We start from the raw sequence: 17342 nt of genomic DNA, 5'->3' as shown, positions 1-17342 counted from the left end.
CTGTTATTATCCGGAAACAGGAAACCATCGTGGTTAAACCATCTGGAGTTGGGAGGCAGCTGGGTTCCAATCCCAGTCCTACCACTCACTGCCCGTCAGTTTCTGCATGTGACTTGTCTTCCTGGGACCTCTGATTCCTCATCTATAAATGGGTTGATAGAGATGACCTCTACCCCATGGGGTGGCAGAAAGGGTCCAGTGCTCAGGGCCTGGCATGGGAGAGGTCTCCATGATCTACAGGGCTGAAGATCTCAACCAGAGACATGCTGGGAAATCTTCAATGACCAACTTGCTTGGGGGAGGAGGAGGGTGATCTGTATGTAACACTTGGCAATTTCCATGATGTAAGTATCCCCACTGCTAATTTCAAGCTACCAAGGTCAGCCCCAGAAAGGATTTTTGGGAAGAGATACATAGTAGCCCACGCCCACACAGCAGCTTCATCAAACAGCTACAATAGAGGTAAAGAACCACAGGATCATAGAATATGGGAAAACGAAGCAAAATAATTAGGATGTATGAGTGTATATTACCTTTGTTTTTAATAGAATTTATTTAATTGCATGTTTGCATAATTTAATGTTTAATAATGGCCATGGTTAACAACCATCCCAAAATTCCTGAGACTGTAATGATCAGCTTGCTTGAACTAGCTCCAGCACACTGTTGGAAACATCTGCTTTTCAGAACAAAACAAAACTGTTTTTCAGAAAGGGAAACTGAGGTTCAGGAAGGTGAGCGGACTTTCCGACAGTTGGAGGCAGGACACAGACCTCCTCCCAGGGCGTGTGATTCTAGGAACAGGACAAGTGGTGTTGCTCTTGCTGTCATCCCACCCTGGTCTAGAGGACTCCGGCGGTTCCCACAGGCAAAGCTCTGGCCGTCCCTGGTCTGTTTTTCCACCCAGAGAGCAGCGTGCCCTGCAGCTGTGCACCGGCGCAGGGTCCCTCCGCACCTGCTTCAGCCCGGCCAGGGAGGTCACATGCAGACCCAACCCCTCATTTTATAGCCCGGGAGAGGGAGCCCTGGAAAGATCGGGTGCCTGCTCAGGGTCATGCGGATGGACAGAGGGTCCTCAACCCCAGTGGAGGTGCAGAGGACACTGGAGGATACCTCTTGGGGTCTGGGGTTTTCAGGGGGTGGGACGGCAGCACTAGAGAGGCTGGCCAGCCCTCTGTGGTGGCCAGGTCCCCCCGCCATTCTGTCCCACCCTCCCGTGTCCTAAGACCCCCCACACCCTGAGCACCCGGACGCGGCGCCTGGGCGAGGATGTGGGGGTGGGCGCGCCTCTGCCTGGGGCCTGCTTCTCGGAGGGGCCGGGGTGTCTCTGCTCTGTCTCCTGATCTCCATCCTCTTCCCAGGTCTCTGCTCTCTTTCTGTCTCGCGGTACGGGACTCTTTGTCCTTCTCCGCGTGTCTCTCTCTGTACCTCTCACCCTCTCTTCCTCCCTGCGTTTCCCCCTCTTTCTGTCCTCGGTGTTGGTCTCTGTCCTTTGCCTCTCGGTTCACCTCTTTGTGTCTGTGGGTTTCTCCCTCCCTCGGGCTCTGCCTCCGCCTCTCGCGGTCTCTGTGTGCCTCCCTATCTCTGTTGCTATCTCTCTATCTCTCCATCTCTCGGCATCTCTCGGAGCGTCTCTGGCGCTCCGCCTCAACATTTCTCTCCCCTTCTTTTCCGGTGAGTCTCGGCTTTCCTGTGAGAACTTGCTCCCAGTCTGCGCGCCCAAACCTGCCTCCGCCCCCAGCGCCCCCAGCCAGCCCGGGCCTGCGCCTTTAAGGGCCGGCGGCGGGGGCGGGGTCTCAACGGCCCCGCCCTGCCCGCCCCTCCCCCTGACGTCCCTTCCTCCCCAGCCCCTCGGTCGCCTCCCTACGCCGCCGCCCGGGCCGGCTCCGCGCCCCCTCCCCGGCCCCTGCCCGCCCGCCCGCCTGCCGGCCGCCCCCATGGCGCCCCGGGCACACACTGCGCGGGGCCACTAGGACCCTCGGTGTCCCCTCCCCCGCCCTGCCCCCTCTCCCGCGGCGCGGACTTGGGCGTCCACGGCGCCCAGCTTTTGAGCTCGCGTCCCCAGGCCGGCGGGGGGGGAGGGGAAGAGAGGGGACCCCCGGATCCCCGCCCCCCCCACCCGGCCGCCCCTGCCCCCTGGGACCCGGGGAAGATGTCTTCGCGGACGGCGCTGGCCCCGGGCAACGATCGGAACTCGGACACGGTGAGTGGGGCCCGGCCCCTGGGGGAGCCCTGGCTGGGTCCAGCCACCGATCCCGTCGCCGGGTCCTGCCACTCGCCCCGCGAGCCCCTGCCCTCGTTTCCCGGGCCCGACCCGGCTCGCCAGCCCCTGGCCCGCTCCGACTTCCAGGCCTCTCTGTCCTCTCCCCCTCGGCCCAGCCTGACCCCTGGGGCGCCCCTCTCTCGGGACCCCTCTCCGGTCCCTCTGGAGACCGCTTCCGCTCGGTCTCTTCCCTCCAGGAAGCCCCCTCCCCTGCCTCCCACGAGCCCCTCCCTTCCCGGCTGTCCAGCCCTTTCCCCTCCCGGCTCCGCGGCCGACCACTCGCCCCTTCCTGGATTTGCAGGGCCCCTGACCCCCTAGGCCCAGCCCTGGCCCTCTCCCAGCAAGGCCGCCCAGCCCTGCCTCTGCCCGGCCCTCGCCGTCCGGCACCGCCGCCCAGGCCCCCTCCTCTGGCCCCAGCCCCCCGGCCCTGCGGGCTCCACCGCCCTGTGGGCAGCTTCTCTCGAGCCGGGTGCCACCTGCCCAGGCCCAGGGCCCTTTCTGGCTTCAAGGTCTCTCTACTCCCAGGCCTGGTGCTCCTCTGCCAAGCAGCCCTGTCCTTGGATTCCCCACGTCCCCCGCCCCCTCCCCCCAGGTGCCACCTGGACCCTCTCTGGTCTCTTCCTCTCTCAGGAAGCCTTGGCCTCCCAACTCCAGGCCCCCAGCCCTGGCTCGGATTTCTAGGCCCTGGACCAGTCTGACTCCAGGCCTCATCCTCCCTGTATCTGCTCCTCAGCTCCAGGCAAGCCCCCTCCCCAAGCCCCCAACTCCTGACCTCCGCCTCAGCCGGGTCTAGGCCCCTTCCCCTGTGGCCACCATCCCTGCCCCGGAGTTCCAGACCCTTCCCTTCTCCTGCCCCAGGGCCTCCCCTTTCCTTGCCAGGGGTCTGTCTCCCAAGGAAGCCCCTCCTCAGCTCTGACTCAAAGCTCAAAGGACTAGCTTCCCATAGACTGGCTTCCAGAAGGCTCCTGGACACGAAGCCTCTGGTCCTGCCCTCCTGGCTCCAAGCCCTCTTCTCTTGGGGTCACTGCTGCAAGCACTGTCCCCAGATTCCCAGGCCTCTTGGTGGCCCACAGGGCTCAGCCCCCGTTGCTCTAGGCGCTCTTACCCCGGGAGCCCCTTCCCCCCACTTCCAGGCCCCCAGGCCTCTGTCCAGTTTCAAGGGCTGCTCCTAGAAGCTCCCCCTCTCCATTTCTGGGAGTTTCCCGGAGGCTTGGGCCCTGGCCCAGGGGTTCCTGGCTCAGACCCCCACGCCCCTGTAGCTCCAGCCCTCTCCCCCTCCCCAGGCCCCTCTGTCACTACACCATGGCCCAGACAGTCCCAGTGAGCCCCTTCCTGATTCCTAAAGACCAGCCACCAAACAGCCCAGACTGCTTTTCTACTAGGGTCATTGTACCTGCCCCCAGGCCTTCACTGCCACCCCAGGTCCCCTCCAGAGGTCCCTCCCTTCTTTATCCTGCAGGGCCCTTCCTCCAGAGATGCCCCACCCCATTGTCGCGGTGGGCAGTTTGGAGTCTTGGCCAAGGCCACCCGCCTCCCTTCCCATTCACTACAGTGAGGTACCAGGGAGGAACCTGGCCCCTGGTTCTGGGTCCTAGTGTGGCTCTGCATGCTGGTTTGCATTGTGTCCTCAGAAAACTGGTTCTTCCTCTTTGAGCCTCAGTTTCTTGACCTGGAAAATGGGGGTGACCATTGGGTCCCTCAGAGGATTATCAAGGCATTGTGGGTGAAGCGCTCCTCTGATGTTGGCCGCTGTGCGACTGTGGAGATGAGTCAGAAGGCCAAGCACTCGTACCCAGGGCTGTCATTAGTCGTGCGGGAGCTTGCAGAGCCTGCTCCAGCCTCAGTTTCCCCGACTCTCAGGGGGTGACGCTGGCACCTCCCTGCCGGGAGATTTTCAGGAGGATGCTTGTTGTCATTTTTGCTGCTTAAAGTATTCAGATAAACTCGGGTTCCAGTCAGGTGTCTCTTCCTCCCTGGCGTGTGACCTCCAAACCTCAGTTTCTGTGTCTGTACAATGGGGTTGATAGCAGGACGTCCTCTTGTGTTGGTGGTTGCGATCTGTGCCTGGTGGGGACTTAGGATGGCTGGTTCGCTCCTGTCCTGCCACTCCAGACAGTGAGGCCTGCCTGTCCCTGTCTGGAAGCCACCTGTCTCCCTCTGGGATCCGAGGCGGCAGCCCCCTCTTCTACCTGGGGGAACAGCCATGGGTCATGCTCTGCCCCAAGGTCTAAGGCCCCACAGGGGTCAGCCTCCCAGGTTCCCGAGCAGCAGGCCTGGCGTCAGTGGAAGGGACAGGGCAGTTTCAGCTCCTGCTCCCAACTCCTGGGGGCTTTGTCACCACTGTCCCAGCTGCTCCTCCCAGGGGTCCCTCAGCAGTGCTGCCTCCGTGGGTGCCATCCCACCTTCACTCGTGCCCCCTGACAGGCCCCCTGCGGCCTCCTAGCCCTCATCTCAGTGCCCTGTCACCAGGGCTTCCCCTCCCCTGGGAGGAGGCCTGGCTGGACCAGCGCTGGGGTCAGCTCTCTGGGTTCGGATCCCAGCTGCTCCCTCACCTGCCCTGTGACCTTGGGCAGGTGCTCTCCCCCTGAGCCGCGGGGACTCTGGGGTCCCTGCCTGGAGAATGCATGTCTTATTGGACCCCGCTGGAGGCCGGGGGAGGGCCCACCTGCCAGGCATGTGCCTGGAGTGGCAGCCCGGAGGTGGCTCCTGCCCAGGCTTGGGGACCTTGTCTTGTTGCCCCGGTGAATGAGCTGTGTGACCTTGCCCAGCCCCTTCCCTCTCCAGGGCTCAGCTCCTCTGGCGCGGGGAGGTCCAGGTGCCCCCACCAGGCTTGGGTGTCAGGCGTGGGGAGCTGCTCGCTGCCCGAGGCCGGGCCACCCTGTGCCTCGCTGTAGGGGCGGGCGGCGTGAGAGTGTGGGCAGGAGCTGGCTGGGCTCGGATCCTGACCTCGGCCTCAGTTTCCTCCTGTAGAATGGGGGACACTGCTGTGCGGGCCTCATGCCACGTTAATGATATGTTGGTCGTCACTGCGAGGTGGCCTGGCAGGGAGTCCCTGTGAGGAGCAGACAGGGCCCCCAGCCCATCGGCCTGTCCTCCTCGGCGTCCTCTGTCCTCTGATTCCTACCTCTGGCCCTGAGAGGGCACGGGGACGGCAAGGACTAAGCAGAGCCATTTTGGCTGAGCCTCTGACACGCTGGGCCCAGCCCTGAAAGGGAGCCACAGTCCCTGGGGCTCACAATCCAGGACAGGGCAACTCGGAGCAGGCAGGTGACCTGTGGGGGAGGGAGCCTGGGAGGGACAGGATGGCAAGAACAGAATGTTGGGGACAGAGGAGTGGGGGCGTGGGAGACGTCGGGGCAGGGTGGTGAGGGCAGCCCGAGGATGAAACAGTGTTTCCCGTGGCGGGCGGGTCTCGGTGGCTGGGCCAGGCTGTCGGGGCGAAAGGAAGGCTTGGCTCCCGAGTCTGGAGTAGAACTGGGGCGAGGATGATGGGACTCAGCAGTCCCCTCTGCGTGCTCAGGGACACGTTCCAGGACTTCCAGGAGACACCTGGAATGGGGGATAAGCCAAACCCGGCACACATGTTCAAGTTCAATTTTAAATTAGGTACAGTAAGAGGTTAACGATAACCACTGCCAGGCTTGGTCGTGCCCACATGTAATCCCAGCTGCTTGGGAGGCTGAGGCAGGAGGATGGCAAGTTCAAACCCAGCCTCAGCAACCTAGTGAGGCCCTGAGCAACTCAGCAAGCCCCTGTCTCAAAATAAATATAAGAAAGGGCTGGGGATGTGGCTCTGTGGTTAAGCCCCCCAGGTTCAATCCCCATCACCAAATAACAAAAATAAATAAATAACTTCTAATGAAATAGGACAATTATAATATAGTATAATAAAAGGTGTTTAAAACTTACAAATTGTTCATTACTGGAATTTTCCATTTAACATTTTCGGATCATGGTTGATCACGGGTAGCCGGAACCACGGCAGGCAACACTGGGTGAGGGGGCACTAGTGCCAGGGTCTGGCCATCGGGCTGATGTCTGGGTGTGGGGCAGAATTGGGGGCTACAGCCGGGCAGTTATGGATGAAGCCGAACTTGAGGATCTGTGGGGGTCGGGGTGGAATGTCATTGACTGGGTTGAGGGTCACAGCATTTAGAATAAACGGGAGTCCCAGTGAGACGGTGGAGGCTGGCTCCTGAGGCCGGGATGCTGCAGAGCCGGGCCTTCCCTCTTGTTCCTGGAGGCCTCTTGTATAGAATGGAGGGTCCCGAGGGGAGGTGGTTCTCTGCAGCCCGAGTTGGAAAAGGGCCACCAGGGGCCAGGGCCAGGGCCCTCGTGAACCGCCCAGCCACAGGTGCCGCTGGAGGCGGGGTCGGCCGCTCACGCTCGTCTCCCCCGCTCAGCATGGCACCTTGGGCAGTGGCCGATCTTCAGACAAAGGACCGTCCTGGTCCAGCCGCTCCCTGGGTGCCCGCTGCCGGAACTCCATCGCCTCCTGCCCCGAGGAGCAGCCCCACGTGGGCAACTACCGCCTGCTGCGCACCATCGGGAAGGGCAACTTCGCCAAGGTCAAGCTGGCCCGGCACATCCTCACCGGGCGGGAGGTGAGTGGACACAGGTGGGCCGCACCAGAGCTTCCAGAGAGCTCAGGGTTGGCCTCGCTTCGCCTTATGACCTCAGGTGGGTCCCGGACTCTCAGATTTTACCCAAGCAACCCCAGTGCCCAGAGAAACCAACTCAGGCCTCCCTGAAACTCAGGAAACGGGACGGCGGGCAGAGCCCTTCTCGTCCTGAGGATGCACATGGCCTCTGCGTGCTCCTGGGCCACCTCATGGCCTTAGTGGTGGCTTGGGCTCTTCCAAGTCTTCTGGAGATCTTGAGAACACACTGACTTTATTCAAGTTTGGCCTCACTCTCCAGAGTCCTGCCCCCCCAGAGTCCCGTCCCCCATGCCCCCAGTGAGGAGTCCTACCTGCAAACATTATTGCAGAAAGAGCTGTGCAAACCTCCCTCTACACAGGAGAGCTGAGGCTCATGCTTAAAGGGAAAAAAGACCGTGGGTGGTTTCATGGTTTCCTCTGGGCTCTTTGCAACTATGGAATTGGTAGCTGAAGTCCTGCTGGGCATGGACTCTCCCTGCCCCTAGGCAGCCTATGGCATAGGCACAAAAGACTCCAGGCCCCGATGGTTTTATGGGCAAATTCTACCTAACATTCAGACGTCATGCCAGTTCTTCCAGAGACTGAACAAAGAGGCTCTGCTGCCCAACGGGTGTGTGGGGTGTGTGCATGGTGAGCCTGCGCGCGCACAGTGCTGGGGATGGAACCTAGCACTTCACGCTTGCTAGGCACGTGCTCTACCACTGAGCCACGTCCCCAACCCCCCCCAACAGATTTGTATGTGCCAGCGTAGCCACAAGAGCCAAACCAGACCAGAACAGAATTATGGGCCAAGCTTACTGGTGAATGTAGGTACAAAAATCTTGTTTATTTTTTTTTGAGACAGGGTCTCAGTGTGTTGGCCAAGCTGGCCTCAAACCAAAAACCTGAAACAAAATATTAGCAAATAGAACCATCGGCAGAAGAGTGGAACAAAGCGGTGCGATAACAAAGCTGGGTTTATCCCAGGAATGCAGAGTTCTTTTCCATTTGACAATTTATTCACGCACTTCGTCACATTCACAGATTAAAGGAGAGAAACCATATGATCTTCTCAATACTGGCATGAAAAGTGTTTGACAAAATTTTTAAAAATCGATTCGTGAGAATATGAGGAAAGCTAAGGGACCCTCTCCCCCACACAGAACATGTAGTTCACCATATGTGGATCCTGCACGTGGTTCCAGAGGTTTCTGAGAGGACTGGATTATAAGGGAATGAGGCTCCCAGGGAAAGAGCTCTGTAATCTAGTTTATCTGGGGGTGGCCCGGAGCCCTGTGGGAGAACTACGGACCTGGGGCTAGAGGAAGACTGGGGGGTACTGGGGATTGAACTCGGGTTTCTCTACCACTCAGTGACCTGCCAGCCCTTGTTGTTTATTATTTAAAAAAATAAATTTAGAATTTAATCTTTATTTCATTTATTTACTTTTATGTGGTGCTGAGGATCGAACCCAGTGCCTCACTGTGCTAGGCAAGCGTTGACCTCTGAGCTACCTACGTCCCAGCCCCCGTTTTAAATTTTGAAACAGACTGTTGCTAAGTGGCTGAGGCTGGCCTTGAACTTGGGATCCTCCTGCTTCAGCCTCCCAAATTGCTGGGATTTACAGGCTTGTGCCCCCCTGCCTGGCTTAGATTAGGATTTTTTTTTTTTAAGCCACTCATTGGAAAAGTGCATAGGGTTCTATCCCAATGTGTGATTTAAAATAGAAACTAAATTGTAAAAAAAGTAAAGTTCAATAATATTCGAATTCTTTTCCCCATTGAGGACTGCCTCAAAGACCTTTTTTTTAAAAAAAAAATCTTTAAAGGTTTTAAGAGGTTGTTTTTTTTCAAAGAGTTTAAAAGACTGTATTAAGCTGCATAACCTTGACCAAGTGACTTGCCTCGGTTTCCCATTTGTGGGTTTTTATTTTTGTTGGTACCAGGGACTGAACCCAGGAGCACTATACCCTGAGCTACAACCCCAGCCCCTATTTTTTAAAAAAATTGAGTCAGGCTGTTGCTAAATTGCTGAGGCTGGCCTCAAACTTGTTGTCCTTCTGCCTCAGCCTCCTGAGCTGCTAGGATTACAGGCATTCGCCTCTGCACTCAGCTCGGATTCCCATTTGTGAATGGGGGTGGTCCTGGTACTCCTGTGGGGTCGCTGTGAGGGTGAAGAGGTCCCATTTGTGCATCACACAGACCAGGGCCTGGTGTCCAGTGTGTGGGAGTAAAGTGAGCTAGTTATTTACCATTTCATCTTTGAACAAAGGTGTGACGGGCCAGGTGTGGTGGCACACATCTGTGATCCCAGCAAGGAGGCTGAGGCGGAAGGACTACAAGTTCAAGTTCGAGGCCAGTCTCAGCGTCTTAGTGAGATGCTGTCTCAAAAAATTAAAAGGGCTGGGATGTGGCTCAGTGGTAGACCACTCCAGGTACCTCAAAAAAAAAGGATGGGGTGGGTAAAAGCCCTGAGATCTTGGTCACCCTTGCCCACATAGACCCTGGAGCAGCCTCTTTGGGGTCCCGCCATGGAATGGGGGATACTTACCTGCAGAAGTAAGTGTGGCACTGGAGACGGGGTCTGTATGTGTGTGCCTCTGGCCAGGGTCCTCATCCTCTAGAAATGGCCTGGATAGAGGGCTTCTCTGAGAAGAGGCATCCAGGGTGATCAGAGTTGGGGACCTCCCCGTGTCAAGGGCCCGTGGAATCCTGATCTGTCCCCTTCCTCTCCCTCTAGGTTGCCATCAAGATTATTGACAAGACCCAGCTCAACCCCAGCAGTCTGCAGAAGGTGAGGCCCAGGGAAGGGGAGCAGGGCCGGAGCTAGTTTCCAGGGACAGCCGGGTGACCTGCCCAGCCCCCAAACCCTCCCCCCTCACTCTTCTCTGTCTTCCTTTCTGGCCTCGACAGCTGTTCCGAGAAGTCCGCATCATGAAGGGCCTCAACCACCCCAACATCGGTGAGGAGAGGAAGGGGTGGGCTCCGAGGCAGGCCACCAACTGGAGCGCGTGGGAGAGAACTGGGGGGAGAGGGACCAGGGTTACAGCAGTTAGACCTGTTCCTCACAGTGGTGTCAGTGCTGTGTGACTTCAGCCTCTCTGAGCCTGTTGCCTCCTCTAGAGTGAGGGGGATAAAAAGACCTATTTCAAGGTCATTGTGAGGAGTGGATAAGTTCATGCATCCAGAACGCTTCATTCAGGGCTGAGCTTTGGGATCTGATCTGTTTTCATCAGGAGCATCGTTGTCATTTCATTATTAGGCAGGGAGGGGACAGAGGGGCCTTATTGAGAGCCGCAGGGTCTGGCCTTGCAGCATCTGTTGATCCATCTTTTACTCCATAAATACTGGGTGGCTGCTGTGTGCCAGTGCCAGGGAGCAGTAAAGAAAGCGGACTAAGCCCTGGCCTCGCCCAGCTGGTGTCTTGTGTGTGTGTGTGTGTGTGTGTGTGTGTGTGTGTGTGTGAGAGAGAGAGAGAGAGAGAGAGAGAGAGAGAGAAAGGGGGGGGGGACGGAGTGGGGCTGACCAGTTTGGAAAACCTTCCGCCAGTAGGGAGCCATTGAGGGTTCTGGAGTAGGGGGCTGTGTGGTTGGCACATCCGCGTCATTCGAGTCCCGGTGGAGGGTGGAGGGTGGAGGGTGGAGGGTGGAGGGGCGTCCCCTTCCCACCTAACCCTGTGCTCTCCTCTCCCCCACACGGCAGTGAAGCTCTTCGAGGTCATCGAGACGGAGAAGACACTGTACCTGGTGATGGAATACGCAAGTGCCGGTGAGGCCCGCCCTGCCCCCTGCCCCGGGCCCCTGCCCCGGGCCCCTGCCCCGCCCCGGGCCCCTGCCCCGCCCCGGCCCCTGCCCCGCCCCGCGCGCTCCCGCCCGCCCTGACCCCCTTGGCCTCTGCCCCGCAGGAGAAGTGTTTGACTACCTCGTGTCGCACGGCCGCATGAAGGAGAAGGAAGCTCGAGCCAAGTTCCGACAGGTCAGAGGTCAGGCTAGGACCTGGGACCAGCTGTGGTCAGGGTTGCCCAGTGACTTGGGGATGCGGCTCAAGTGAGGGTGCAGAGCCGGGTCCCCAGATATACCGATGCCAGGTGTAGGGTGTGTGGATACCGGTCACAGGTGCTGGGCTGGGTGGGCAGGAGGGAGTGCTGGCCCCGGGCGCAGGCCCAGGTGCACAGGTGTGGGCCGTGGACCGTGGGCCGGCTGGGCATGCCCAGCTGTGGGCGTGCGCATGCGCAGTGGAGTAGGCCGTGGGTTGGGGGGCCAGGTGTGAGGTTGGTTTGCGGAGAGGGCTGCAGGTGTGCTGAGCTCTGGTGTGGGTGTGCAGGACGTGCGTGGCTGAGTGTGCCAGTGAGCGTGCAGGCATCAGCTAGGGACTGTCCAGCTGCCCTGGCGGCTGTCCTGGGTGTAAGGGGCCTAAGCCCTGGTGAGTGGGGAGCTCCCAGAAGTAAGTCGGGAGAGGGCTCCTCCTTGATGTCTTCAATCTGAGTCCCTGTGTGTGACAGTGTCTAGATGTCTGAGTGTGAAAATGTCATGCGTCCTAGTGCAAATGTCTTAATAGGTCCCACAACATCTCCCACTGTGACAGAAGTAGGCATAAGGCTCCAGGGGCTTGGCCTGCACCCAGGGGCTTGGCCTGCACCCAGGGGAGGCTAGAACCAGGGGCTTGGTGGTGATGGGCTTCACAGGCCACTGAGGGAGGCTGACCACTTAGGGCCAAAAGTAACAAGCCTTCTCCCTGCAGATTGTATCGGCCGTGCACTACTGTCACCAGAAAAACATTGTACACAGGGACCTGAAGGTAAGCCCCCAGCCCACTGTGACCGCAGGGACCCTAGCCTGGCCACTCTCCCCCCCTAGCATGTCCCCTGGCGCCTCCCTAGTGGAGCTGGGCTCTCTGCACAAGCTTTTGAGGTCAAGCAAGGCTGGTGGAGGGGGTGGGAGTCATCCAGGGAGAAATAGAGTATCCTACTGTACGGGGACAGCAGGACACAGTAGTCTGTCCCTCTTAGAGCCTCAGGACTTGGGCCTCAGACTCGAGACCATTTAGGAATCCTTGAGAAGAGGTTTTGGGTCCCCAGAGTCACACCCTGCGGGGTCTTAGAATCAGGGATCTTGGAACTTGAGAAGGGCCTTGGAGAGAGCAGCCATGGGGCCAGCGTTGGGCAGGACAGGGACACACCCGGCCGGACCCCAGCTACCTGCTGAGCTGAGCCCGCAGACCCTTATGTGCCTCTGTCCCCGGGTGATCCACACCCCACTCAGAGGGACCATAGGGACTGGGCTTCTCAGCTGAGACTGGCAGGTCCCGGGCTGCAGTGGGCGCCTGAGTGTGTGCCAGGCCACAGGCCAGGGCCTGGGGAGCCTCTCTGTCAGCTCAGGGTTGAAGGACCGGTTTTTTTTTTTTTTTTTTTTAAATCTTTGTCCTGGAGACCCAGGCAAGAGGATCCCTTGAGCCCAGGAGTTTGAGGCCTGCCGGAGAAACACAGAGACCCCCATTTTAAAAAAACTCTTGTGGACAGGTGCTCTTATAAAATCTGATAAAAATTAATTGCAGGAAAAATGAGATGAAAAAAGGATATACAAAGGGCAAACTTTGTTTTTAAAATTATTGTTAGAGCCAAACACATAAAATACCACTGTCCCATTGCTGTAGAAGGTTCTGGCGCTCTCTGTGTGCAAGGAGGCCTGGGCTGGGCTCTGCCCTGAGGGCTCTGGGGCTGCTGGGTGCTAACCTGGAGGCCGCACGCCCCCTGCTGGAAGGTCCTGTGAGTGCACCAGGGGACCAGATGTGAGGGTGAGGTGGATTGTGGGCTTTCAAACGCCAGTGGGAAGTGCCACCCCAGAGCCAGACTGAGCTACTGCTGGGTTCTGGTTTGGGACGAACTGTGTGAGGTGCCTTTGTGCCCTAAGCCCTGCTGGGGCAGGAGGTGTGGGAGGGTGGTACCGAAGCTAGGAGGCACATGCTGGTGGCCTGAACTGCTGAGGACCTCACAGGGGACAGCCAGGTGTGGGTGATGTGGAAAGGCGGCAGAAGCAGCATCTGGTGCTCCTCCTCTTGCTCAGGCCTGGTGGCCACCAGCCCCATGGGGCTCCAGCTGGCTTGCTGTGGGCACGAGGTGGCCTCCCCGAGCCTCAGTGTCCTTATCTGGGAAACGGCAGTCACAAGGCCACCTTCCTCAAGAAATAGACAAAGCCTGCGGGGCACAGTGGCCCATGCCTGTCATCTCGGTGGCTCACAGGGCTGAGGCAGGAGGATTGCAAGTTCAAGGCCAGCCTCAGCAACTTAGCCAGACCCTGTCTCAAAATAAAACCTTCAATGGGGCTCAGTGGTAGAGCATCCCTGGGTTTTATCCCCACTCCAAAAGAAAACAAGAAAGAAAGAAAAGGATAAAACCTTCTACCAGCGGAAAGCAGTTGCGCTGCAGGTCAATATAAGCATCTCATGTTGACCCCACTCCACCGTCACCCTCCATTTACACACAGGGAAACTGAGGCATGGGATTGGGTCACCCACGCAGAGTCACACAGCAGGTCAGAGTGGAGCTGGGCTCTCTGCACCCTTACCCCACCTACTATGTACTGGGCCTGGCACATAGTAGGCACACATCTGATAGATAAAATCAGTCATATTTTATAGATTTTGTGCCGTCTCTGATTCTTATATATTTTCTGCTGGATAAGCTGAGTCTCGGGGAGGGGCCGGGGGTTTCCCAGAGACCCCGGCTCTGCAGACCACATGGGGTGGTGGCACCCGCTCTGCTCTCATCGGTGCCAGTCTTGTTCTGGGCCTTTTATGTGGACTTGCTCATCTTGTCCTCAGACTGCATTGTGAGGTGGGGACTGATCCCCCGACTCCAACGAGGAGGAAACAGGCCCAGAGAGGTGAAGTCACTCCCCAAGGTCACACAGAACAGGGAGCAGTGCTCGAGCAGCTCTCAGGACCACACTCTGTTGGCCTCCCGCCGCGCCCCTGCCCCCGGCTGAGCCAGCCCTGTCCTTCCTCCTCTGCTCCAGGCCGAGAACCTCTTGCTGGACGCCGAGGCCAACATCAAGATCGCTGACTTTGGCTTCAGCAACGAGTTCACACTGGGCTCGAAGCTGGACACGTTCTGCGGGAGCCCCCCGTACGCCGCCCCGGAGCTGTTCCAGGGCAAGAAGTACGACGGGCCGGAGGTGGACATCTGGAGCCTTGGTGTCATCCTGTACACGCTCGTCAGCGGCTCCCTGCCCTTTGACGGGCACAACCTCAAGGTGCTGGGCCCAGCTGGGTGCGGGATCTCACCCCACCATCAGGCCCCACCCTGTCCCCTGCACTGCTCCTCTGCAGGGACCAGAGGGTGGGGCTGCCTGAGGTCATATGACCAGATGGAGCAGGGGACCCCGTCCCCACCGTCAGGCGGCCAGTCCACGAGGCCGGTGCCGTGTTGGGGCTCATGACAGGTTTGAATCCCTGGCTCAGCCCACTCATTCGCTCAGGAGATACTTGCCATCCACCTCTGACACGAGGGTCACTTTGAGGCTTTGCAAATACGTGACAAGTGGCAGCAGCCCCTGCCCGGTGTTTGCCGTTCCATGGGGGGATCTTGGAAGTGCTGTGCCGAGAGACAGAGCCAGCGTCGCGAGGCCAGAGCACGTGGCTTCATTTCTATGAAATGTCCACCCGGCGCAGGGGCCAGGTGGGCCAGGGGAGGTGACAGCCGGGGGTCAGGGCTTCTGAACGATGGAAAACGTGCTCACAGTGATTGTGGCCATGGTTGCGAAACTTAGCAAGTTACTGGAAGTCCTCGAGATGAACGCTCAGAACAAGAAATTTTCTGGAACTGATGTCCCAGCCGCGGAGCCAGGCAGGAAGCAGAATGAAGAGCTGAGGAGATGTGGTGGCAGGTGTTGGCCAGTGCTGGGGACAGACACTGGAAGTGGGCAGCCCGTGTGGGCCCTGTCTTCCTCTGCGTGTTTTTTTTTTCCTTTGAACTTTCTGCTTTGAGATGTTGCCAGTCTCCAGATATGTTGCAAGAATAGAACACAGAACATGTGGTCCCCTGGGAGAGCCGCGGAGCTGGCCCCTGGCCACCCGGGCCGTATCTGTCTGTACAGGCACATGACGAGGTAGCTCTGGTCCTTGTTGATGGACTGTGGGACAGTTCCTTGCAGACACTATGTCCCTTTGTTCCCAAAGGCCACAGTGGGTTATCTTCTGAGACCAGGCGCATTCTCCAGACAATGGTCACCTACAGGAAATACATCCGCGGCTCAGTCCTGGCCTCCACCCTGTGGTCCACACTCAGATTCCCCCCACTGACCTAGGAGCCTCCTCACAGCTATTTTTCCTCCTTGCCGGGGCCTCGCTCAGGCTCTCCAGATGTGCCCAGTCCCTGTGTCCCCCCATCTGAGCAGCTGCCAGCCTCTCCCCCTGGCATGGCATGGCGTGGCACACGGCTTGGCCACTTGTTTGCAGTTGGATTGCCTGGTGCTGCCTCTGGCTGGACCAAGGCCACACCTTTTGGGGAGGCATTCTGCAGCTGGGGACTCTGTGTCGCTCAGGGTGGCCCGTGGGGCGTTTGAAATGGGCAGTCAGGCAAGTCCTTGTTGAGGACAGGCAGAGGCGCCTGCGTGATGAGCAGGGAGGGCCCTCCTCATGGGGCCTTGCGCAGGCGCTGAGCCCTGGAAGCTCACTCTCCCGCTCTGTTGAGTGAGGACCATTAAGATATGCACCTGGAGCTCATATGGCGGCCCGTGCCTGCGTCCCAGCGACTCAGGAGGCTGAGGCAGGCGGATCACACATTTGAAGCTGGCCTCAACAACTTAGCGAGGCCCTGTGTCAAAATCAAATATAAAAAGGGCTGGGGAGCCGGGCAGGGAGGCACACACCTGTACTCCCAGCAACTCCAGAGGCTGAGGCAGGAGGACAAAAGTTTAAAGCCAGTCTCAGAAGATTAGTGAGGCCCTAAGCAACTCAGCGAGACCCTGTCTCTAAATAAAACAAAAAGGGCTAGGACGTGGCTCAGTGGCCAAGCGCCCTGATATCAAACCCCTGGTACCAAGAAAAGACTCACCTGGAAGCGCCTGGACCCAGTCCTGCCGCGGGGTGATTTTTCTGAGTAGCGAGCAGAAAGCTAAGAGGCCTTTTGGAAGGGCCAGGCTAGCCTCTCATCTGCCCCAGGCCCTTGTCATCTCTCGCTGTCCGGGTCTCCCCACCAGCTAGCCAGCTCTGTCATTTCCTTTTTGAGTGACTTGGGACGAGTCTCTGAACCTGTTTCCCACCTGTAAGATGGGGACGGAAGAGTGACTGCTCGCAGCCAGCCTGGGCCTGGGAGCCCTCACCAGGACTTGGCATCTGGCCGAGGCGGCAGGCCTGGCGGCTGCTGCTCTGGTCACATGACAGGCCTGTGGTTTAGGGCTCAGAGCCCCGCCTCCTGGCTCAGAATCAGGCCCTGCTGCTTTCTGCTGTTCAGCCTCCGACAAGGGCCCACCACTCTGGCCTCGGTGTCCTCATCTGGAAAATGGGTGCTGCCCCCACGATTCAGGCAGGAGGATCGCACATTGGAGGCCAGTGACGTCCTGGTGATGGTGTCTTGTGCCTTGAGTGCGTGGTGCTGGTAGCCAGCGGTCTCCGAGGTGGCTTTATATTAAGTGATCCCAACCCTTGGAGCCCACGTGGCCTGCAGCCCTGCGGTGCTTCCCAGGCGCCCCCTCTTTCAGCCCCGTTAGAACGGCCTGGAAGGTGGCTCCCCTGCCCAGTCCCCGGGCTTGACCCCATGGCCTCTGGTTTGTCCACCTGCTCTGTCTCCCTGGGAGGGGGTGCCTGGGCTTCCTGACCTTGGAGCCTTGCTGGGGACCCTCGGAAAGACCTTAGGCAGACAGACAAAAAGCAGGGCCGCGCGTGTGCTTCCGGAAGGTCCTCAGACTCCCAGCCCTGTGGGGGCAGGTGGGGAGGGCATGCTGGGCCCCACTCTGTGCCTGGTATTTAGTAGCATTGCCCTGGGGCAGCTACTGCTGAGGCTTTCACCGTGACCCCTGTTCAAACAAGAACAGAGTTTCTCCCTGAATGAAGAGTTCTGTAGCCTTAAAATATCATTTTTTTAAATTGCTGCGTCTCTGCAGTGTTCCCATTTTACAGATGAGAAACTGAGTCAGGGAGAGGGCTGGGACTCGGGGCTGCCGTCACTTCTGTCCGAGGGTTGGGAGGGAGGTGGGTGTGTGGGTGAGAATTGGGCTGGGGACACGGCCACCCCCCCCAGTAACCCGGTCCCCACAGGAGCTGCGGGAGCGCGTCCTCAGAGGGAAGTACCGGGTCCCTTTCTACATGTCCACCGACTGTGAGAGCATCCTGCGGAGATTCTTGGTGCTGAACCCCGCCAAACGCTGCACTCTCGAGGTGAGCCTGGCCTTGCGCCTCCGGCCAGCTCCCCACACTCTGCCTGAGTGTCCTGTCTGAGGTGGA

The 17342-nt window shown here is 58.7% G+C and overlaps 1 protein-coding gene across 3 annotated transcripts in view; it reads left to right on the top strand.

Moving 5' to 3' along the window:
* The first annotated feature begins 1928 nt into the window (after positions 1-1928).
* The window catches only part of Mark4 (microtubule affinity regulating kinase 4), a 28966-nt gene continuing 13552 nt past the window's right edge, over positions 1929-17342 (top strand). For 2 of the 3 annotated variants that reach the window (XM_077793382.1, XM_077793383.1), the window contains exons 1-9: positions 1929-2203; positions 6667-6867; positions 9643-9696; positions 9816-9864; positions 10605-10670; positions 10807-10877; positions 11643-11699; positions 13916-14152; positions 17157-17276. In XM_077793382.1, coding sequence (XP_077649508.1) covers positions 2153-2203; positions 6667-6867; positions 9643-9696; positions 9816-9864; positions 10605-10670; positions 10807-10877; positions 11643-11699; positions 13916-14152; positions 17157-17276 — 906 coding nt within the window. In that variant the 5' untranslated portion in view covers positions 1929-2152. Of the gene's footprint in view, positions 2204-2893; positions 3003-6666; positions 6868-9642; positions 9697-9815; positions 9865-10604; positions 10671-10806; positions 10878-11642; positions 11700-13915; positions 14153-17156; positions 17277-17342 lie in introns of all 3 variants that reach the window. The other variant, XM_077793384.1, reaches the window with a different exon arrangement.

Source organism: Urocitellus parryii, chromosome 15 (assembly GCF_045843805.1).
Source record: "Urocitellus parryii isolate mUroPar1 chromosome 15, mUroPar1.hap1, whole genome shotgun sequence".
Classification (NCBI taxonomy): Eukaryota; Metazoa; Chordata; class Mammalia; order Rodentia; family Sciuridae; genus Urocitellus; species Urocitellus parryii.
This window is presented reverse-complemented; position numbering and strand designations above follow the sequence as displayed.